Source organism: Convolutriloba macropyga, chromosome 4 (assembly GCF_964194025.1).
Source record: "Convolutriloba macropyga chromosome 4, txConMacr16.3, whole genome shotgun sequence".
In the NCBI taxonomy this organism is placed as follows: domain Eukaryota; kingdom Metazoa; phylum Xenacoelomorpha; order Acoela; family Convolutidae; genus Convolutriloba; species Convolutriloba macropyga.
The window spans coordinates 59,326,792-59,350,442 of record NC_134471.1 but is presented as its reverse complement, the minus strand read 5'-3'; the positions used below and the strand labels follow the sequence as shown (position 1 = coordinate 59,350,442).

General features: G+C 36.7%; 1 protein-coding gene across 1 annotated transcript; it reads right to left on the bottom strand.

Annotated features, from left to right (window-relative positions):
• Window positions 1-1,440: 1,440 nt before the first annotated feature.
• LOC142338569 (flavin reductase (NADPH)-like) lies at window positions 1,441-12,905 on the bottom strand. The gene is made up of 4 exons (XM_075388367.1): window positions 12,060-12,905; window positions 4,016-4,186; window positions 3,568-3,705; window positions 1,441-1,653 (listed from the first exon to the last, which is right to left on the bottom strand). Exons 1-4 carry the CDS (start codon window positions 12,330-12,332, stop codon window positions 1,555-1,557), a joined length of 681 nt encoding a protein of 226 aa, XP_075244482.1. The 5' UTR covers window positions 12,333-12,905; the 3' UTR covers window positions 1,441-1,554.
• Between the last annotated feature and the right edge of the window lie 10,746 nt (window positions 12,906-23,651).

The window sequence follows — 23,651 nt, the reverse complement described above, 5'->3', positions numbered from 1 at the left end:
GTTCGAAAAGAGAAGTCAAAAGTTCAAGTCATGACAAAACTTGCGTCCGCTGAAAAAACAAAGCCGTAGAATACGGGAAATAACTCCAAGAGTCGTGCAAACAAAATCGTTCAATTAAACCTGCCTATTTCAAAAAATTTCAAGTCAAGAACAAACTTGCGTCAACTAAAACAAAAAACATGTCGGATCTCAATACTCTTCGAGTCGTAAAAACCTGCAGAATACCAATACTCCTTGAGAGTCGTATAAAAGACACAAACGTTTGCAATAATTGCCTCTCTTCGACAGCAATTAGCAATCAAGCATCAGCACAAAAAAAAAATTAAAAGCTAACATGTTGGCCTTCAACAGATGTAATGAAAACTCATGAACGCAAGTTGAAAAAAAAAAACGTTAGACAGCATCAAACACAAGAACATCTGGAATTAACTAGTTGCTAACATTTCAAAAAAGGCAACTATATTATAAAGTACACCCGGTAATAATTAGGGAACGAACGATCAATTTCGCCGTTTAATCGCGGAACCAAATAAACTTCTTTCACATCGTTTTCGTATAGCCACAAGTCTATATTCGTATAGACATTTGCAAAAAAAAAACATTTTCGCGAACAGAGGAAAATATTCTCTTTTACTATTAAACACTACCTGATTTAGGGTAAACAATTTTGAAGCAAAAATTTTATGGTAAAAAATACGCCCTAAAATTAGCAAAAACAACTGAAAATCAACTATTCAAAATTATTTTGATAATTTACCTACAGCAACACAGTTGAAAACATTTTGACTAATTAGATGTTGCTACGAACTGCTTCTAAAACTACTTTGCCAAAGAAAATTTAGGAACGATGCGTCGAAATGGAATCGATATAAATTGAATCGTTACACAGAATATGATTGATGAAAGCCTTTGAAAAATATAGATAAACATACTCAACTAACGTCGGGCGAACTGCTCTCAAACGAATAGCAAGCGGTTAGCTTTTTGAAATTGATACTTATCTCACATCAGAGGGAATATAAAAGTGGCAGAATAAGAACGAAAAATTTAATAAAAAACTACACCCGCATTTAAAGCTAAGAGTAAATAGTGCTACCGGTATCAGTGAACACAAACAACACTAGACCGCTGTTTTAAAAATAACCCTCTCGTCGCCAACTCAGGGTCATTGATTCACGTGATCAAATTCAAGTGGTCATTGATTCACAATCAATGAGGAAAAAACAGTGCGACTTCAATTCTACCAGAGGCTTTATTCGATTCATATCCATAATCCATATCCATCCATGGCGCCAATATATGCAAAAATTCTAAAAAATATGAAGTCGGGTCAAGATACAACAAAAAGCAACCTAAAAGTAGCTTTTCACGCTATTACGCGCAGATATTATGAAGACGGAGCAATGATTTACTAAGAGCAAAAATGTGAAGAACTTCAAATAATAATGAATACAAATTTATTAGCAAATAATCTAATCAATACACAATTTCAATTTTTAATAATTCTGCATAGTAACGAAATAAATTCTATTCTAGTATAGGTCAATATTGTGATTATTTAGTGACCTTGTCAAAACCGTTAGGCATTGAGCAGTAGATGTGGCCATGTACCCATTTGTTCTCTTTCAGAGCCTCCAACATCATCAGAACAACCTGCAACATAATCAACAACATAAGCACTTCTGACTCGTTAAATATTACACTAGCATTCTAAAAATACGTGATATACATTTCCTTAACTTTCATATTGATCACATTCAGTTGAAAATAGCTGTTTAAATTTGAAGCAAATATTGGTACCAAAAAGACGCTCTGAGTGTTCTATAAAAACAAAAAACTCACAATACAAGCCTAAACAAACTATTAAGATATTTCACTGTCTCGCGAGATGTAATGGTCATCGGATACCCTCCGCGGGCTTTAATCAAGTGGTCCGCTACAAGAAATCGACAAACATTTGACAATTCTTGAACGAACGGCACTCAGACCGAACTTCCCGAGTTCGAGATCAAAGTGTTGCGTCTTTCGTAGATGCTACTTACGTCTAGTTACACGCGAAGTGGTTTTCATACAATCCTAGCAAAGTCAGCTATCTCGAAGAATCTACACATTTCAACACAATTTCATAAGCTTGAAGCTCGACGCGAAACCTACACTTTGCGACAGTGCAATCTAGCTGGTGACAACTCGACCATACAACGTTCGAATTCTTTCTGATCTTTCATTTGACAGTTTTCCGTGCCACTTTCTTCTGGACAATACTGCAGATCAAATTCACTTTTTGCGTTGCACGAAGCTGAAGTCTAGACGAGACATTTAACCTCTAATGCCATGCTGTTTCTGCCGACGGACATTTTTGAGTAGCTCTCAATCCTCAATATTATTGGTCTCGCGCATGTCCACTGTACAATTCGTTTACATTTGGATGTCTCCAAGATCCTCTCGGTCACTAATGGTGACACTTCAGGGCTACCCGAGCATGTTGATATATCACGAGAAGCTCTCGGGTTCCCGGCCTGCTTGCGGCCTTCCGCAGCGTAGTGTCAATCTCCCAAGAGAATCTCGAAATTTGGCTCTTGCAAACTTGACAGCCATAATTTTTGAGGTCCTCGACGAAGTTCTGAACACAGGTTGCTGAAAACCCTTATGCGGAATGTTTTCTTTTTGTTCGCGGATCATCTAACTAGGTACACCATTTAAGTCAAGAGCCAGCCATGGTCGCTTTTTGACACTGATAGTTTACAACTGCTTCAAGTCAAAAGATCAATCGCAAGCAAAGATTCGCTCAATAATTCGGACAACGCAGTGCGCTAACATGCTTGATACGCTGTCACAACCGTGAAAAAATGGCTGACACTTCGCAAGTACGTCGATATGTTTTCCCATATGTTCTCGTTGGTCGCGCAGCATCGACAGATACTTTTGAGGTAATCGCTGAGTAACCGCATTGTGGTTCACCATAGTGCTTCTTAATTCATTTTAATGCGAGCTAGTAAACATCATACCAGTTGACTTCCTATATGTCCAGGGCGTTCTTTAATCGCAGAAGGCGGATCTGCTTATGAACTGTTATCTGACACTCTTTGTTCTTTATCCAAGAAATATGCGCCGAATAACTTCATTTTTGTTGAACTCGCACTAGCATAGCATCACTTGCGCGGCTCTGGTTTTCCCCGAAGCATGCTTCTCGAATTAATCTGCGCGTAGCAGTTTGTACCTCTCGCAGCATTCTCATTTGCAGCTTCGCCATGAGAGGTGCTTGGATGATCTATTGACTGAACGATACACCGCAAAAATCATCAACATCCTCATTTTTTTTTAGATCTTTTTCAACATTCAGAAAACGAGTTTCGATTTTTGACAAGTAATCTAATAAAGACAGCAAACAGCCTGTAAATGATTATGCACCCCCTCTTTAAATAGTTCTCCTTTGATTGCGACTTTTTCTACACTCGGAATATTTACAACCGTTGCAATTGGATTTGCATTTTGAAACAATTTGTTGGCAAATAAAAAATTTTTCATATCAGTAACATTTTACGTGTGCACGCAGTTAATGTCATGTACCTTTTTGTAGGGAATCCAGCCGGAGTCTTCGGGAGTGAAGTAAATGTCAGGTATGACAACTGCCTCCCCAGTCCAGGGCTCTGTTTTGCAGAAGCCAGTTGGCCTCAATACTGTGTAGTCCAAATCTTGACAATTATCCTGAAACACTGAAAACCAATTACACAACTATACTCAAAAAATGCTCAAGTATAAGATAACCATCAAATTTCAATATAATTTTGTCATTTTCTGCCAATCTAGCCTACGTAAACAATACCAAGAAGTTGACAAACAAAACAGGCTAAATCTGAATTGATAAACAACCACCTAAACTGCAATAAACCTAGACGAAAAATCAAAGTTTCTGATATTAATTGAGCAGTCTCAGCAACATTCAAGTTCACATTCTATCGTACATTCGGATGCTCTCCAACCTATTAAAAATGTTTGGTCGATTACAGTTTCAAACCTTGAGGTGGCTCTCCATCCGGATCATATCGTCCATTATGGGTCGCATGATGGCCCAATCGAACCAGCGGATCAGCCACCACTCTCTCTTCTGAGGGTCTGGCACCTGTCTTGCTCCAGTCAGACAGATCACTCGCTTCACTCCCGCTTTCCTAGCTGCATCTGTTATCGCCTGCAACAGTTAAAATGTCATTTAGTCTATGTAAGAAAACACTATTTTTACCTGAAGTGAGTGTGTAGAAAAAAGCAAAGCGGATCAGCAATGCGCGTTCGCAGCTAAAGTTCCAACTCGTCATTTGACAAGTAACTTCTCGAAACTTGGAAAGTATAAAATGTGTAGATGCCTATCAGAAGGGGATAATTGAACAAACGTTTCTGCCGATTACATGAAAAGCTCGACAAATCATTATTTATTTCTTTCGAAGTCAATTCAATTTATTTGATTCAATCTGTCATTATTGATTGTTGAATCGATATGTAAGAAACATAGCCGGCAAATTGCAGGAAAATAGCTGCCGTTGACCCATCTAAAGGATGTTAGGGTTGAAATGGTTAGCAAAATCAAAGGAAAAATTGACAATCTATTTTTTTCCAATTGTCAAAACCTGTTGTTCTAATTTAATCCGGAGTTTCATTAGATTCTAAAAATGGTGCATCAAACCTATAAGTTGGAGTACCATAAACAAACGGCAAGATACTCTCAAGAACTTCGAAAACTTAAGGCATTAAGTTTTTGAACATTAAGTCTTAGTGGCTGGGCTTCATTAGTTTACTGTTTCTTTTGACCTTGAATGTTTTTGCGCGAATCTGCTGAATAAGTCTCGAATAAAAAAAAACGCTGAATTGTTCTCGAACAACAGGCAGGGGCAATTTAATTTAGGAGTGTAATTTAGAAATTTTTTCATGGGTGCAAAAACACTGCCCTCATAGGTGCTCGAACCCGCCACCTCAAGGATAACAGTCTGACATCTTAACCACTTAGCTACGTCTTCGATGTTCAAACGCTCACCAGCGCTTTTATATAGCAACAAACAATTGAAATTACTCAAAATGAAGAAGTGAAGCGTGCAAAAGTCACAGAAGAAGTCAAAAAATGTTCTAGGACAAAAGCGCAACAACGGTCGAGCAAAAATTTTGCATAAAAAAGACGCATACGTTTACAATAATTGCTTAAAACGTTGTTCAAGAGCAATTAATTTTTTTTTAAAATAGCAGATTTTTGTAAAAACAATTTGAGGAAATTCAATTGACTGAACAAAATCTGGGCATTGTTAAAAATAGAGAAGGATTTGAACACCTCAGCGCCACTCTTTTTCGCTCCGCTTCCTGTGTCGAGGTGACCAAAATCAATACTCCAATTTGACATCAAAAATGATGAAAACGTGTGAACTGATCTTAAAAACGAGACAGAGCCCAAATAAAATTCAGATTCAAAGGATTGTAAAAAATCTAGAGCGCCTAAATCATAGCTATTGATAGGCTGACGGCGGCTAATAATTAAAACAATTTCTATTCAAAAAATTTCAGCATTCTCACACCTTTTTTCGAGAGAGCCTATCAAAAGCTCCGATGAAAAACCAATATTCGGTTCTTGTGCTATAAATTCAATTAAAAAGGAGTTGTTACGCACTAAATTTTACCCGGGTGCGTAATATGTTTATCAGTAATTAGCCTATCTGCGGTTGTTTTTAATAAACAAAAAAATAGGTTACAGGCCTAGATGGATACAAGCTAGATATGGCCTTGAAAACTATCTGAATATGAACTAAATCATAGTGTTTTATATGGATATTTAAGGGAAATCATCATGTAACTAAGAGGCACAAAATGTGGACTGACACTACAGGACTCTATGAAAATTGTCCAAGAAAAATTTAAAGGAACTGGGTTTACAATTTTTCTATAAAATAAATATAATCTGCACTGATATAAAGTTATACACATGTTTTTGTTAGAGCCATCCAATTTATTTTCTCAGAAAAGAGATATACACGAAATCATTGAGGTTAAAGACAATTAAACATTTTTCAACTAAACATTTTTCAAGAAATAAGATTTAAATTTAGACAATTGGAAATAGAGGTTAAGGTTATCAAAGTTACGACAAGAGCAGATAAGGCTGTAACTCTGAGTGGAAAAAATAGACAATTAATTAAAGTTAAAGCTGATAGAAGAGAATGGAATTAGTACTGGAAAAATTAATGATAATGACAGTGAATAAAGGCTCTAAACTTAAAAGACGCATGAATAGGTATACAGGTTGGATGATTGTTTTAAAGCACAGGCTAGTTACTTGATTTTTAACAATGATTTGACTGCTTAAAGCATTGGTTGAAGGAACTGAATGGCTAAGATGACACTTAATGGGATATAAGATTAACACTTGTCGAACTATTTCAGACTTTCAAGAACTCAAAGCGTACTTTCCGCTTGGGCTTGAGCTTTTTGGTCTTTTTTGTCTTGTCTCGAATCGAATCGTTCAATGGTGTAGAAGGACATTGTGGATGTTGCAGGCGTGGAGTCTCGTCTGTGTTGGCGTTTAAAAGTTCCCATGTCATCTGAGCAGATGACTGTTGGTGGCTTCTTGAGTTGTTTCGTAAGGTTGGCCACTACGGCTGCAGATGTTCTGGCACGGAAACATTTTTTGGTATCATACGTTGTACAAAGTCTACTTTATGGTTAAATTACAGAAATAGGATATATAAGGTTAAGTTTCCGATGAAGACAATGATTGTGACAAGAAAGACAACTTTTTTTCAAAAATTCGAGGTTTGCTTCTGTACTAGTTTTATGATTTGGTAAATCGCCAGAGTTTGGTACAGAATCTATTAAATGTTCAAGTGGATCAGGCAGTTTTACATTGATCCTTTGCTGGAAGGTACTGACAACTTTGTAAATCAGCTCTAACTATAATGAGATCGCTAAACATGGTATGTCCACATTTTAATGTGCTTCAACAGATGTTACAACCCTTGTGGGGAATGTTGATTTGTCGGGCATTTTTATTCCATACCAAGCACCTATTGTTGTAACACAATTCTCCTATCCTTTTACAATTTTCTGACATTTCAAGGGCAGAGTTTCATGCTGCTGTTTCTAGAGCAAACCTGATAGCTTCAATGTCACCAGCTCCTGCTGGTGCAACTTCAGTTACGGGCGCCGGATATGCTTTATAAGCAAAATTTAATAAACAATTTTTCATGGTATCTGATGTCTCTCAAGTCAGCTTGAGTGAACCCGTTTCTCAGAGCCTCTGGTATGGTTAAAAAGGGCATATCCTTTCAAGTGCAATTGGAGAAAATTCGATTGTTGCGATGCTGCAATTCCTGCGATTCCGATTGCTCCCGTTATTGATAGTTCGAACTCGTTAAAATTGTTAGTTTCTGATCCAGAAAAGAGCGTGATGTTGATTTGTGTGAGTGCGATTTTGCTTATTAAGCGTTTTGAATTATATACTTTTTGATTAATCAGTCCTATTTCGTATTGACTGGCACACTTAACTTACTTAATGAGGAGATAATTCGGTTAGCACATGTAAATGACGTGAAAATCATTATCCTAGTCATTTAATGAGTATCACAATAAGTCAGAAAAGAAAACTACAAAAACAATTTGCTCGAAAATTAATAAAGACGGGCTACTTATGAAATTAGTGCCTAAAGCTCAGGTGGAATCGTCAGACTGTATAACGTTGAAGCCTTAAGGGCTGCCGAAGTCTCAGCATTAAAGAGTGACCTTTAGACTAGGAAAATTCGTGGGGACCAAGACCGCAAAAGCCTTGTGCAAGCTGCACTCAGATAGGCAACGGAATAATGTTCGAAGCCGCCGTTTGATTCATTCACAACCGGAGCTGATTTTTTAAAATTCTGTTTGCTCTTTCTTAATCAATGTTCAAACTATGGTTTCAATAATTTAGCATATTCTGAGGTTATATGGTAATAAGTGATGACATTAAAAAGGTCAATATTACTGTTAGATTGAAGTTTGTTTCCGATAAGACCAAACTTTTTTGCCTTTTGATTTAGACTTTCAGCTATCCAATAAAGTACAACACGTCTATCGTCGTTATCTAGCTCATAAATTACAATAGCTTTATTAATTGAGGATGAGAAAGCGGTTACTTTCTGAGCGTGTGTTCTAGTAATATGCGTTTAATTGATGTTATTTCCTTCGATATGTTCATAAAATTGAGGGAAGCACGGCAAATATTTATAGCGGGGAGAATGTTTTATTTATAAATTGACAAAAACAAAGCACCAAAAGTTAACTTCACGAGCTCAGTTACTCGGAAAATTTGCATTTGTAAATACCCTGTGTTGTCTCTGTCCGCTGAATCAGCTGTGATTGAGTTTGGTTCAGTTATTGGCCATTCAAACACTTTTGAGTTGTTGTTACAGTAAGGCTCCAAAGACAGAAAAACAGTTTACACCCATTCTTTCCTCTGTTACTGTTTTCTGCATTATTGTCTTGCTTGCAGTTGTGCTGGATGTTGTCTGAAGCTTCTTCAGGTAATCAAGTGGAAGAAATGAAGGAAAGAATCAAGTAATAGAAAACGTCAAATTTGTCAAATAATTAATCGGAATTTTCGTCCGTTTAACTAAGAAACAATTAACAGCTCCATGCTACGCACTAACTTTTAGAGTTTCTATCTCGGCGTTACGAAGGTTAATAATTGCTGTAATTAACACGAGTAATCGTCATTTTACAAGGACTTATTATGGTTCCTTCATAGTGTGATTTTAGCTGTTATAATTTGAAGACAATTAGCTAGGAATAGATTTTTATTGAGCAGTTCAGATGCATGATATCTCCACTAGTTGCCTTGTATTTTAATAGCTTTCCACTGCTATATTCAAGTTCTGTCAGAGTCTGCTGTAACTTGGCTATGAATTTGGATAAAAGTTTTCCAGCTCAATCTCTAATTATTTTATCCAAATTTATAAAGAAAATTCAAATAGAAGTTTTGTGAATTTTACTAAAAATTTGAGATATAATTATTAACTGATCGTAGGTGCCGAAGAGTTGTACCTCAAGATGTATTGCTCCTTCGCAAAAAAATTACAGATCTTCAAGTCGGACAACTTTCGGGTTTTGTTCGTCTCGATGTTTGTTAAGTACATATACAATTTCCGTATTAGCACCTACTCTATTACCATAATTACTTTACCAAGTACAAAACTTCTTACGAATTATATTAATTCATCTTCACGGAAATTAATATGTTAAAAATAAGGCTCTTGGGTACGGAATATGTTTATCATTAATCTGTCCATCTAGGGTTGTTTTTAATGAAGATAAACAAATCAAAGGTTACAGGCCTAGATGGAAATACGAGATACGGACTAGATATGGCCATGAAAACTATCTGAATATGAACTAAATTTTAGAACTTTAAATGGATATTTAAGGGAAATCATCACGTAACTATATAGCACGAAATAGGGGCGTGACAAGAGTCTTTAAAGAAAGCACGTGTATTTTTTAAGAAAATTGTCTACATACAACTATTTTTTGTCTTCTTATCATTAACGCAACCTCAAAAACAATTTTTCGAAGCGTTTGAAGAAAAATCCAACTTTTGAAAGCCGAACATCTAAGCTTCAAAGAATTATCTGCGTCTTCTAACTTAGACGCGTAGTTTACGCGCAAAAGTGAACCCTAATAAAAAGCACATGAATAAAAATTACCATTAAACAATTTTCTGCAAAACCAAAAACATAGCTGGCAGATTGCCAGAAAATAGTCGCAATAGATTCGTAGATCGGCAGTCTAAATAAAACAGTAAAGACAGACCAAAAAAATTTGTCTTTTCATTGAAGGCTGATCTGTTATATCTTGATTAAAAATCTGTAAAGTTATTGCTGCCTCTATTAGCTGATCTCAAATAACCTTCATTTAGAGTGACACACACTCATTTGACCTTATCTCTTTGAATTAAAGTAAATAAAAGTCAATTTCAAAGTGAGGAAGTCATTTTTGAGAGTGAGGTAAGTCAAGTGTGACCAAAAATTTAATCACGCGCATGAACAAAAGAACTCGCTCCACTAAGAGCGGAAAATGACGTCACACATGCAATTCAGTTGAAATTGCATGAATGAATGAACAAAAAGTGTCTGTGACGTCATATGGTCGTAACAAAAATCATGACGACGAAATAAAAAAAAACCAAGAGAAGGCCAATAATAGCCCCAGCTATCGCTGTGCGGCTATTAATAAATAAACTTAATTGTTCCGCTAAATTCACCATCACTTTCTGACAGAAACTGGTGGTTTGAAAAATCAATTTCCTACCAAAGAGACAAATACTTCTAACTGAGAAAATCCATGAAGTTATACTGAACTTCAGTGAGCTGTTTGAAAGAACGATAACAGTGTGAAACTTGATAAAAAATTCTGATTTGAATTTTTATCGAGATAGGATAAGAAATAAGAACCTTACTCTAACATTCAAATAAAGAGTTTGGTTCGGGACCATAACTGGATTTAGACTATCTAGCTTAACACAAAATAGCTAGAGATCTAAAATTATGTACGAGTTCTGAAACGACATTAAACAATTTTAAATTTGCGCATTCGACCTACTCTCAAGTCAGATCTCAAACATTTGCAGTTGAATTCATTTTGTGAAGTTTAAGCGTAGCCGGCAGATTGCCGGAAAATAGCCGCGATAGGCGCTTGTGGCCTTCCATGAATTCAATCAACTAAAGAAACAAGATAGGCAGATTGACCAAAAGTCCTTTAGACCACTAGATTTTTTGGGTTAGATGCGTAATGTCAATTTTATGACACATACGGTCTAAAAGAAAAAAGCCCTAAATCAGCTTTCTCAAAATTGATATTCAAAATCAAAAACTCAAGACTAATACTCAGTTAGTCTAATTAGGGCATAAAAGTTTGGCACCACTTAGAAGCACACTATTGATCTTTAAATAGTAAATGTTCATAAAATTTAAAGTTCCATAAGTGAGTTCACAAATCATTTCTTAGAGTGAAGTAAGTCAAGCCATTGACCTGAAAGCAGAAATAATGTCAGGGTAAGACGAAACAAAAATCTGATAGACAAAGTAAAAATATTAGGAGAGCATTAAGAGCAGCCTGGAATTACTGACGCGGCTATTTAAAATAATCGAAACATTTTACCTGTTACGGAAATTTGGAGCAGATAAGTTTACATTTCTTTCACAAATTTTCTCTGCAATTCATTTGGTCGAATAAAATCCCAATACAGCATGAAAATTTTGACCAGAATAAATTCTCTTGATCACAACCCACAAAAAATACTACAACCGCATATTCGTGGCATGATGAGCTTTATAAGCTCTTGACAAAAGCCAAAGACAACAGGCAGCATAACAGTGTCGATAAAAAGAAAAAACTACAAAATTTATTTTATGTTTTCAAAGTCAAACTTTAAAAAATTCTTGAAGATTTTTCTGGAAAAACTTTACGGAAGAAACCATTTTTTGAAAAACTTTTGCAAGATTCAATTAATCAAAAGAGCTTGCTATTTTTCAGAAAAAATCCAAAGCAAAGAAAAGTGAAGAAAACGCTAGTTTAGTTTTTATTTCGTTACCAGTAAATTACTCGCTTGAATGACAAAAGAAATTTTATTGGAACAAAAACAAAAGTTATTGAAAATGGAAACCAGAGAATACTTTTTCGCCGCTAATTGATCAGCGCTCCTGGTAAAGTAATTATAAATCTTCTAGTTGATTACAAATGGGCTCGCAAAATTTTTCATCGAGTGTGTATCTATGTTATAAATTTTCTACATAGCTTTATGACAAAGAAAAATCAACCCAGAGATGTTAACTACAAGATAAAATCATACACGGACTTTAGTTTTGGTATCAGTTAAATACAGCTGTAAACGCAAATCTGAAAACTGTCCCCATTAATTCAATGGGTTAATGTCATACAAAATTCGCGTACGCATTCATGTAATAGCAATGGTTTGAATTGTTTTTCTATGAGACTGCTGCTTTTCGATACTCATTATTAATTGTTCCACTTCTGTGTAGTAGTCTAGTATCGACTTAATTTACCTTTATGGAAGTACTATAGAGTAATTCGGTTTTCCACCTCCAAGTCGGCACAGCTCCCAGACATGACAAAATAGCATCACAACCTTCCAACTCTTTGGCCACAAAGTCCACGTCAAAAATATCCGATTTTACTACTTGCAGTTTCTCGTGTTTAATATCATCCAGTTTTGCTGGATTTCTCACAAGTGCCTTCACTTCGTAGCCTTCGTTCACCGAAACCTCCACTAAGTTTTTCCCACATAATCCAGTAGCTCCAAAAATTGCTAGCTTCATCCTTCTATTTAAATGTCAGTATGAATTAGCTTGAATTTACGTAATGGCAAGGGGTTTGATTTGGTTAATAAATCCGCTCTGGTTAAGGATAATCTGATTATAAGTAAAGTAATCGATAGCTCCTACCTAATGTTTGTCAATGAATTCCAGTAGTTGAATAATGCAATTAATTCAGGTTTTTGACAAATCAAAGGACGTAATCCGCTATTTGTTTACTAATAGTAGCCTATCAAAAACAGTTTTTTGTTTACTTAAACTTACATGTCAAAAGCAAGATAAATTGGTACAAATTACAGCAACAAAATCACAGTAAACACGGATAAGTGTTGACCATAGATCTTGCCAAGTTGCATACTCCACCTCAAATAGTTGCAAACTTTGATATTAATATTTTTGATTTTGTTCATGCACAACAAACAGATGCAAAAGCAATGGCCTCAAATGACCGATCATTCAAAGCGTAAACAACAACTGTAGTGTTCTCAGTTCAGCAACGAACTTCTGCTTTAGTTGCTTTATTATTACAATTAAACGCATTACAATGTCACGCACTTTTGATCGACCTGAACGATTTTTTATGTCACGTTCAGAAAAACTTTTAATGCTCTCAAATTACATCAATAGAGAAACTGACAAGGGCCAATAACACCATTGTTGGAGCAACATCTATGTTGCATTAATTTCTACTTCCAGGGATCAAAATTAAAGTAAATTCGAAAACCAAAGTTTTGGTAACCGCAATTTTCTGGGCAAAATATCTTCCGGGGGCACGATTGGTTAGGAAAACTGATAATTTTTCTCCGCTCGTTGTGAGCAACTTCAATATAGTTATGTAGCTAAGCTCAGACTTTGAATTCCACATTTAAAATGATGCTCAGAAGAAAAACTTAGGACTCAAAAATTCCTGATTTAGAAACCTTGTACGTTCGCGATAGCTGTTTACTATGTAAATAAAGGATTGAATTAAATATTGAATTGAATGGCTTATGAATCAAGAGGAATTAGTAGCGAGTGAACAAAGCGAGTGAATTTTAAGCGAGAAATTTTGCGTGTGTTTACAAAACTAAACAAAGATCAGCCCTAGAGAGTAAATCAAAAGTCATTACATGCGTTGAGTATTTATATGTTTATACATTGCCACCTCCGTTTATGTATGGTATCAAAAAATATTCAAATAAAAATTACTTCAGATCATATGTCAGTTTTTGATAGCATCAACCGCTATTCAATCTTATCGCAAGAAAAACCATATTTGGACCAAGTTTAGACATTGCCAAGTGCGGCTTGTGAGAGTGCAACTGCCAGTGGTCAAGGCTTCACGTGTCCAGGTACACAGGTACCGAAAGTGTGCTCGTGGGAAGGACGGCAGGCGGGATCGAGTTGGCTCCTTTCTGCAGGACCATCTTCCAGAGCTTCTGAGTTTCCGGATTGAGTTTGGCTTGTTTTGATTTTGGCTACTCTGAACAAACTGTCATTTTCTGTATATGTTTCATGCACAATTCCCAGAGGCCATGATAAGGGAGGACTGTTGTCATCTGTGATGTACACTAAATCTCCTTTTATCAGGTTCTGCTTTTCGGCCATGTTCGTTGATCTGGTCTGCAAGTGGGATAAATATTCAGTTGTCCATTTCTTCAAACATTCTGCAATGACTTTCCGCAAGTATTGAAAGCGCTTTTTTGGATCTTCGTCTTTTGTTTTTGGGACTGGAGGAACAACCAAAGCCAATTTATTATTATGAAAGCCGGTTAAGAGCATGGCGGGGTTTAAGGGATGACTGTCTTTCGCATCATCTGAGACAACTGTGAGCGGTCTCGAGTTAAGTATGGCTTCGACTCGGCGTAGCATTGTATATACTTAATCCAAATAGAGGTTAGCTGTTGTTCCTATTGTTTTGAACAGCAATAGCTTCATCGATTTGACCAGTCCACCAAAATGTGAAGCTTTGGCTAGAATTGTTGACCATTTAATACCTAAATCTAGCATAGCTTGAGGTAAATAATCAGTTCCCGATTTCTTTCAGCATCCTTTTGAGTTTTATGAGGTCATTCAATGATATAAAGTTTGTACTGTTGTCCGAAAATATGTGAGCTGGGCATTCTCGTCGCGATATGAATCGTCTGATAGCTTCCATACATTTCTGTGTATCCAACGCTTTAGTGACATCCAAATGAATGGCTTTTGTAACGAAGCGTACGAAGACTAACAAATAACATTTTGCTTCAGTCTTGTCACATCTCTCAGGCATTGGACCGGCGAAGTCTATGCCCACGTTACTGACTGGTGGAGCAGGGTTGATTCGTTCTTGTGGTAGGTCGCCTAAGAGTTGAGAAAAGTTACGGCCATTAAACCGAAAACATGTGATGCAGTTTCCAACTATAGACCTTGTTAACGATTTCCCTCGAATTATCCAGAACTTCTGACGCGTATGCAGAACTGTTACGTTTTAAGCCTGAATGTAACAATCGTTTTTCTTCTGCACATCTCTAACAAGCATATTTAATGTTTGTCGTTTGAATTCTTTTCTCTCGATTGGCTTTGTAAGAAAATGTAAGCAAACTTTCTTTGCTACTCTTCTTTGTCGAGACTTCCGTAACGTTCAATAGGGAATAATTGGTCGATTTGGTGATTCGACTGCTCAGTATTTTGATCATTGAGCGGGTCGTTTTCATCCCCCAGAGGTTCGGGAATAGTGCCCGAATCCAGTGTTAATATTTGGCTCCGCACTAGTTCCTTCTTTACTTCTGTAGACTGAAGAATTTCTAGTTCTTTTGGGATAGTCAGGTTTCCATCAGAGAGCCATTGTGGGCATTCCCACCACATTTCAAGGGATGAAAGCTGTTTTGCTGGCACCGCGGGGTAGTATGATCGGCTGGATTTTCTTCTTTGGCACGTATTTCCAATTTTCTGGTTGAATTATTTGTTGGACTTTGGCCACACGGTTAGCTATGAATGCTTAGAATCTACTAGGGGTAGAAATAAACCAAGCCAAGGCAACTGTTGAGTCGCTCCATGCATATATTTCAGTAAATCCATTTTGGTTTACAGTTGTCTGAACTGCTTGTGTCATCTGCGCTCCAAGAACCACTGAGCACAGTTCAAATCTCGGCATGCTAAGTTTTTTTCTGGGCGCCAATCTGGACTTGGAACAAAGGAAGGTAGACTTGGTCTGAGATACTCCCAGTGATCGGGCATATATAGCAGCTCCGTACGCTTTTACAGAAGCGTCGTAAATAAGTGAAGTTGTATTTTGTCAATAAGCGAAGTTGGCCACAAAAGGTGGTATACTTAGCTCAGATAAATGATGTAATCCGGTCATCCAGGCTTTAAATTGGTCAGTAATGGTTGCCCCAACATCATCATGCCATCCAATTTCATGTTCCCAAGTCATTTGGAAAAAAATTTTGCATTGAAGCGTTACTGGTGTTAGGAGACCGAAAGGGTCAAATATAATACCCATATTGCTAGATATTGCTCTTCTGGTGGTTATATAAACGTTTTCGGGATGGGGCAAGTTTCTGTTAACTGAATCTATCAAAATTTTTTGTTAGATAAAGTAAAAATTGATTTCTTAGCTTCTTTATTTTGACCAGTTTTTTTGCTGTGGCTTCGCGTTCTTTTGTAGAACAAAAGTTTGTTGGACCTGGAAAATTTTTGACCAAAAAGCATTGGGCATGGTTGAGTTTTCGAATGGTATAGTTTCTCGCTACCAAATTTTTCAGTTGTGAAAATTTTGTCCCCCAGCTTGACCACTAATTTTTGTTTTTCGGATTTTTGGTTCTCTGTGCTTGACTAGTTATTTTCAGGTTCTGAAAGCTCGGATGACTTTGAGAAACAACATTTCGGATGTCGACAATGGGCGTTCTTTGCAAATTTTTGTCGACCTCAATTTTGACCGTTTTTTCGCCTTTTGGCGGGATTTTTGATTAATTTTTTTGATTAAGCCCGAATAAAATTTGCATTGAATTAATCAGGCAAACATGGGGAATCGCATGGTTATCAGCGTGGGAGTCCACCAACTGGATTTCACTTAGTTTTTTACAGTCAAGGTTGACCACTAATTGTTGAAAAGCCGATTTTTGAAAATCGTCAAGTTCGACTGATGGACACTCAATAACTGTTTCTTCGTCTCCGGGCAGATTCATAGTAACGATGCTGCACTGAATTTGTGGTCTGTTGAAGTAGAAAGTGTCTGTTTTAAGCTACCAGTTGATACAAATCTCATGCGAGTTCCATGCCCAATTGCGAGTAGACATCCCCAAAAATGTTCTACATTAGTTGTAATGTCTTTGGACAGGCCAATGACTTGCTCTTTTGTGCCACCGCCAACAAGAAGGTCATCAACACAAAATGAGTTGAGTAATGAATTTTTGCAATGAATTGATGGAGCATCTTTTGCTGTATCACGTAGCGCCCTGATGGCGTGGTACGAATAAGAAGAAACGCAGTATATGACTCGTGTTATACGGTACTTCATTATTCGTTGCTTCTGACTACTTCGCCAATACATGTGATGAAAGTTACGGTCCTTTTCGTTTAGTTCGATTTGACTGTACATTTTTGGGATATCACCTGATAAAGCAATGCGATGGAGACCAAATTGAATCAGTATCTCAAAAAGGTCGGGCTGTTGTTTTCGACCAACCAGGAGGCAATCGTTTAGACTTCTTCCGCTTCCGTTCGTTGTTTTTGCTGATACCTTAAAAACTGCTCTGCATTTTGTAGTCGTAGAGCATGATTTCACTACTGAGTGCTGTGGCATCACAAAGTGTTTCTCGGGTGGCAGATTATGGTTGCCTTCAGGCACTGGTTCTAAATGTCCTGTCTCAATCACCTCTTGAAAGAATTCTGTGTATTGAGTTTGGACATCTGCGTTTCGTAGAAACTTGTCTTCATTACCCAAAAATGGCTTTTCGAGATGATTCTCCAATGTCGAGCAACCATTACTGACTGTCTTGATAAAAAATGGCTTCATGTTGGTCAATTGTTAGTCGAACTTGAGGCCCTCCATTTTGGCCAGATGTTGTTGCCGTGTCCTAGTGATTAATGCACGCCAATTTTTTTAGAGTGAACATGGCTGGATGAAATGCTCTTCGATTTCAAACTTTGGTAAAGGACTTGATTTCGTTGTCGAGGAGGCATATTGCCTTCAAATTTGCATTAGGTTTATCTGGCGATTCTAGGTTAGCTAATCTTGAAACTGTCCAGGCTAGCGTAGTTTCTGTGAGGCACAAAGAACATTGTTTCAGTATCCGTGCTTTTAATGTCTGTTTGTATGCAGAAATACCGAGTAGTATGTCTATTTCGCCTGGTTTCCAAAATTGATCATCAGCCAAGTTATAATTGACCAAGTCCGCGCAGTCAGACTCTGAAATGGGCTGATTTGGACTTTCGCTGGCTGTAATTGTCTTCAGCACTACGCAGTTGAGAGTAATATTTTCCCCTGTTTTGGGAATAATTTTAAGTTTGAGAGAACCGTAAACCGGCATTGAAACTTTCTGATTGACCCCTATGATTCTATCATTAGAAGGTTTTTGGTTCTAATCCCAGTGTCTTGCAAGCTTTTGCTGTAACTACATTGATATGGGCTCCCGTGTCTAACAATACTCTTAGATTGTGTATTTAATTGTTTTTACCAAATACTTGAACGCGTGCACTTGGTAAGATAGTCATTTGAGAGGATTTTTGAGTAAAATTACAAGCTTATGAGCCTGGTGTAGCATTGAAAGCCTCATGTAAAAACGTACGATGCTTACCCTGACATGTTTTGCATCTAGATTGTGACGAATATTGATCGCTTTCGTGATTGAATCTCAAGCAATTTTGACAGGACTTCCTGGCGGTTATGGCAGACTGCTTATCTTTCGCTGATAGGTACTTGAATTTTGAGCAAACCCACGGAGCATTGCTTTCCTTGCATTGAGTCACGACAAACGGGTGTTTAAAGCATTGCTGCGATCGCTCATCCCGTCCAGTGACGTGCAGTGGGGAAAGGGATCGTTTAGCATTTCTATCTATCTTACTCTGTTGTCAAGAAAAGTCATCAGTTCGTTAAATTTAAGACACTCAGTGTCTTTATTTTTGAGTTCCCGTGCTTTCTGAGAGTCGACATCCAATTTTGTGCAAAGAAGACAGTGACACATGTCGTTATCAACTTCTCGGCCAAGTGAGTGAATCGACCGAGTTACTTCATTGAAAGTACTGTGTAGCAGACGTAGTTAGTACTTGCTTTCTCCTCTCACAGGCTTGAAATCAACAGCCCTAGCTTGCAATGTGCGTAGAATTATGAGATCGTTATTGTATCGCTGCTCGAGTAGATTTCTCGCCGTCTCGTAGTTTCTGTCAGTTGATGATAGGCTTTTTATTAGTTTTTCAGTAGGAGCTGAGAGGCAACTCTTTCAATAGACAAGTCGCTGGCTGTTTGACAATTTCGTGTTTAGGTGCACGGCTGTATCAAATTGATCGGTAAAGGCTATCCATTCAGTGAACTTGCCATCAGATTTGGGTAGCTGTATCTGCGGTAGTTTTGCAACTTGCGACTGGTGCTGTGTTGCATCTCCGAAAGACATATTCATAGTCACGCTTTCAGTCACCTTTTACAGCTCAACTTTGTCTACGGCTTTTCCCATTTGAAATAGCTTTTTTCGGACTACTGTGTGCTTGTTTTGAACCGGATCGAATTTTGTACGGCATTGATCATCCTGCAGGATTCGTCTAGTTGCTGTTGAATTTTGAAGCATCCAGTAGCTTCGGAGAGGGTCAACTTGAGCTCGTCTTCGTTAAATGGCTGGCTAAGTCTATCCCATCCATCAAAAAACTTGATCTTGAGCTGTCGTGAAATGGCACGCCTCCTTCTGGAAATTGTCTCTAGACGCTGCTTGGCTCATTTTGTCGGCGGACCAGAGTAATGTGCGTTCGCGATAGCTGTTTACTATGTAAATAAAGGATTGAATTAAACATTAAATTGAATGGCTTATAAGTCAAGAGGAATTAGTAGCTCAACAAAGCGAGTGAAATTTAAGCGGGAAATTTTGCGTGTGTTTACTAAACTGAACAAAGATCAGCCTTAGAGAGTAAATCAAAAGTCATTACATGCGTTGAGTAATTCTATGTTTATAGAGTACTATGAAGAAAGCTGCAAAAAAGTATACTGGCACAGTTCAAGTTGAATCGACAACATTTACTTTGAGATAACAAGGAGGGTGGAGTAGATTTGCATTTGTCTATCATACAAATCTAGCTCATCAACCTCTTCTCAGCTGTTGGAAAAAAACCAATAGCTCAAACTGTCTCCCAGGCAGCCGGATTCAAAATTCTACGAATCGATTACCAGTTTTGTGTCAATTGTAATTAATTTATTGAACCTTCTTTTGAGAAATCACAGGGATTGCTATCTACACACATGGACATTAGACTAGGCACCAAAGACTGTTTAGAACAAAGTTGCAACCCGGGACATTTAAAACGGCTTTATCCCATTTCATTTTTGATCTCGTTTTCTGTACATTTTAGATTCCTTTGCGGCACAACAGCCAGCTGCTAAAAGCACTTTCAGCAGAATGAGAGATGAGTGAAAATCGCCAAGAGAAGTCAGAGAGACAAATGAGGTGAAGCGAAACAAATTTTTGTCTAGCGAAATATAAAACAAACAGCAGGAAAAGTCCTCAACTACAATTGCAGACTGTGCGAAAAAGGTCTGGCAGCGACTACAAAACAAATCGAAAAAAAAAACAAAAGCGATTGAAAAACAGTAACAACAGAAGTCAGATTCATTCAGGTGAATAAAATCATGATCAAAAAAGCGAATTTCAAGCACCATTTTAAACGCTATCACGCTATTTTGAAAACTAGAGTACAATTTCAAAGCCACAACACTCGCTTCTCTGCTCCATTTCCAGTTTTGGAGTGACAAAAATCAATACTCCAATTCGACTTCTAAAATATTGACAATGTATGACCAGATCATAAAGCATATATGGCTGGAAGACGCCGGAATCAACTCAATGAACTGCACAAACTCACTTCAACCCCAAGAAAATACTCAACAAACGAAAAAAAATTATTGCTAAATCACACCAATTTTGAAAAGAAGAATTATAAAATCGAAAACTGATAGAGTTTTTCTTAAAAAAATCTTTTTATGCTACGACAGCAAATTGAATTTTCTCACAAACCATGCAATTCGGTAAGCATCGGTTTAAAAAACGTAAATCAATCAACAAAAACATGTGAAAATGAAAACCACGGAAAGGAAAATTAAGACAAAAAGCCCAAAACTTAAGCTCTAATACATTTTTCCGTGAAAAGACCCCTTCGAATGTTTCTTTTCCATCAGTGACCCATTACACTAAGTAACAATAAAAGGGCAAAAGCAAAAACCAGAACAAAATACAAACAAGTTTCAGTAAAACTCGAATAGCAAACAAGTTTTTCCTATTATTAACAATACTCGGATACCATTTTAACATCAACTCAAAATTAAAATCTGTCCAAAAAAACGGTGAAGAAGCCCACAAAAAAAGTTAATTTTAAGCAATTAGCTCACTATAAAAAAATGAAGAATGGTACAAAGCTGCTGCAAATTGTCTATAACGGCAGGAATGACTTAAAAGTCTGATACTCAATTCGAAAGGTCAAGCAAAATTGTATGTTTGCCTCCATATATACAATTCATGTTGAAAATAGTTGCGAAATACCCCATGTGAGCAAAAAAAATACAGCTTGCTTTGCGAAATGTTTTTACACCTACTTCCATCGCCTTCTCTCGAAAAGGTGACATGAATAATACACCACTTTCGCTTCTTTCTGCTCTTCATTTTCTTCAGCAGTTAGACCTAAAAACTGTTTCCACGCGTTTTATTTCCTGTTTCAAATATACTCAAACTAAATTACAGACCATAAAGAGACGCTCCATCAAGAGATCACCAAAAAGACGGCACCAGAATACATTTCTAATTCCTTGAATTGCAAAAAATTAGGAGCACTATAATCGGCGGCTGAGAACTCTTCGTCCAGATGAGACCAGAACTGCTTCTTCGTAAGAACCTTGTCAATACCATACTTCTCTTCGAGTCGTAAAAAAGCTACATGGTAACAATAAATGCTTCTAACTTCGTTCAGAAACAATGTACAAAAACGCAAGTTTTAACAAAAAACTTTTAGAATTGAATGCTGAATTCTTGTTGCTTCGAAATGTGGCATAGCGATATTGGATCTTACCAAAAAGAGTTGTGCAACTTTAGATCCCAAAAAAGCTATTACGACTATTACGAACGGCAGGCTCTCATGCATGTTGTTTTTCATTATCTATTTATTGTCTAAAAATGCGGTATTATAATGTTTCAAATTAACATTAAACACATTGAAAAGATACAGAGATATAAATTATTTCAGTCAAAATAATTTCAAATGATATGCTTCAAAATACAAGTAATTCCATTCGAGCAAAATAAATTTAATATTGAAGATACAATTTACTAAGCTACAAAAAACTACAAATTGATTCAGATATATGTATACCCTCTTACACTAAGTAACAATAAAAGGGCAAAAGCAAAAACCAGAACAAAATACAAACAAGTATCAGTAAAACTCGAATAGCAAACAAGTTTTTCCTATTATTAACAATACTCGGATACCATTTTAACATCAACTCAAAATTAAAATCTGACCAAAAAACGGTGAAGAAGCCCACAAAAAAAGTTAATTTTAAGCAATTAGCTCACTATAAAAATATGAAGAATGGTACAAAGCTGCTAAAAATTGTCTATAACGGCAGGAATGACTTAAAAGTCTGATACTCAATTCGAAAGGTCAAGCAAAATTGTATGTTTGCCTCCATATATACAATTCATGTTGAAAATAGTTGCGAAATACCCCATGTGAGCAAAAAAAATACAGCTTGCTTTGCGAAATGTTTTTACACCTACTTCCATCGCCTTCTCTCGAAAAGGTGACATGAATAATACACCACTTTCGCTTCTTTCTGCTCTTCATTTTCTTCAGCAGTTAGACCTAAAAACTGTTTCCACGCGTTTTATTTCCTGTTTCAAATATACTCAAACTAAATTACAGACCATAAAGAGACGCTCCATCAAGAGATCACCAAAAAGACGGCACCAGAATACATTTCTAATTCCTTGAATTGCAAAAAATTAGGAGCACTATAATCGGCGGCTGAGAACTCTTCGTCCAGATGAGACCAGAACTGCTTCTTCGTAAGAACCTTGTCAATACCATACTTCTCTTCGAGTCGTAAAAAAGCTACATGGTAACAATAAATGCTTCTAACTTCGTTCAGAAACAATGTACAAAGACGCAAGTTTTAACAAAAAACTTTTAGAATTGAATGCTGAATTCTTGTTGCTTCGAAATGTGGCATAGCGATATTGGATCTTACCAAAAAGAGTTGTGCAACTTTAGATCCCAAAAAAGCTATTACGACTATTACGAACGGCAGGCTCTCATGCATGTTGTTTTTCATTATCTATTTATTGTCTAAAAATGCGGTATTATAATGTTTCAAATTAACATTAAACACATTGAAAAGATACAGAGATATAAATTATTTCAGTCAAAATAATTTCAAATGATATGCTTCAAAATACAAGTAATTCCATTCGAGCAAAATAAATTTAATATTGAAGATACAATTTACTAAGCTACAAAAAACTACAAATTGATTCAGATATATGTATACCCTCTTACACTAAGTAACAATAAAAGGGCAAAAGCAAAAACCAGAACAAAATACAAACAAGTTTCAGTAAAACTCGAATAGCAAACAAGTTTTTCCTATTATTAACAATACTCGGATACCATTTTAACATCAACTCAAAATTAAAATCTGACCAAAAAACGGTGAAGAAGCCCACAAAAAAAGTTAATTTTAAGCAATTAGCTCACTATAAAAATATGAAGAATGGTACAAAGCTGCTAAAAATTGTCTATAACGGCAGGAATGACTTAAAAGTCTGATACTCAATTCGAAAGGTCAAGCAAAATTGTATGTTTGCCTCCATATATACAATTCATGTTGAAAATAGTTGCGAAATACCCCATGTGAGCAAAAAAATACAGCTTGCTTTGCGAAATGTTTTTACACCTACTTCCATCGCCTTCTCTCGAAAAGGTGACATGAATAATACACCACTTTCGCTTCTTTCTGCTCTTCAATTTCTTCAGCAGTTAGATCTAAAAACTGTTTCCACGCGTTTTATTTCCTGTTTCAAATATACTCAAACAAAATTACACACCAAAAAGATACGCTCCAACAAGAGATCACCAAAAAGACGGCACCAGAATACATTTCTAATTCCT

What these genes read in the sequence shown, in the direction of transcription:
- LOC142338569 (XM_075388367.1), bottom strand. Translation starts at nt 12,332, where the DNA reads ATGAAGCTAGCAATTTTTGGAGCTACTGGATTATGTGGGAAAAACTTA. An exon ending in GGATGGAGAGCCACCTCAAG is followed by an intron (nt 3,706 to 4,015) that starts GTTTGAAACTGT and finishes TCAGTGTTTCAG; the next exon opens with GATAATTGTCAAGATTTGGA. An exon ending in GCTGGATTCCCTACAAAAAG is followed by an intron (nt 1,654 to 3,567) that starts GTACATGACATT and finishes ATTATGTTGCAG; the next exon opens with GTTGTTCTGATGATGTTGGA.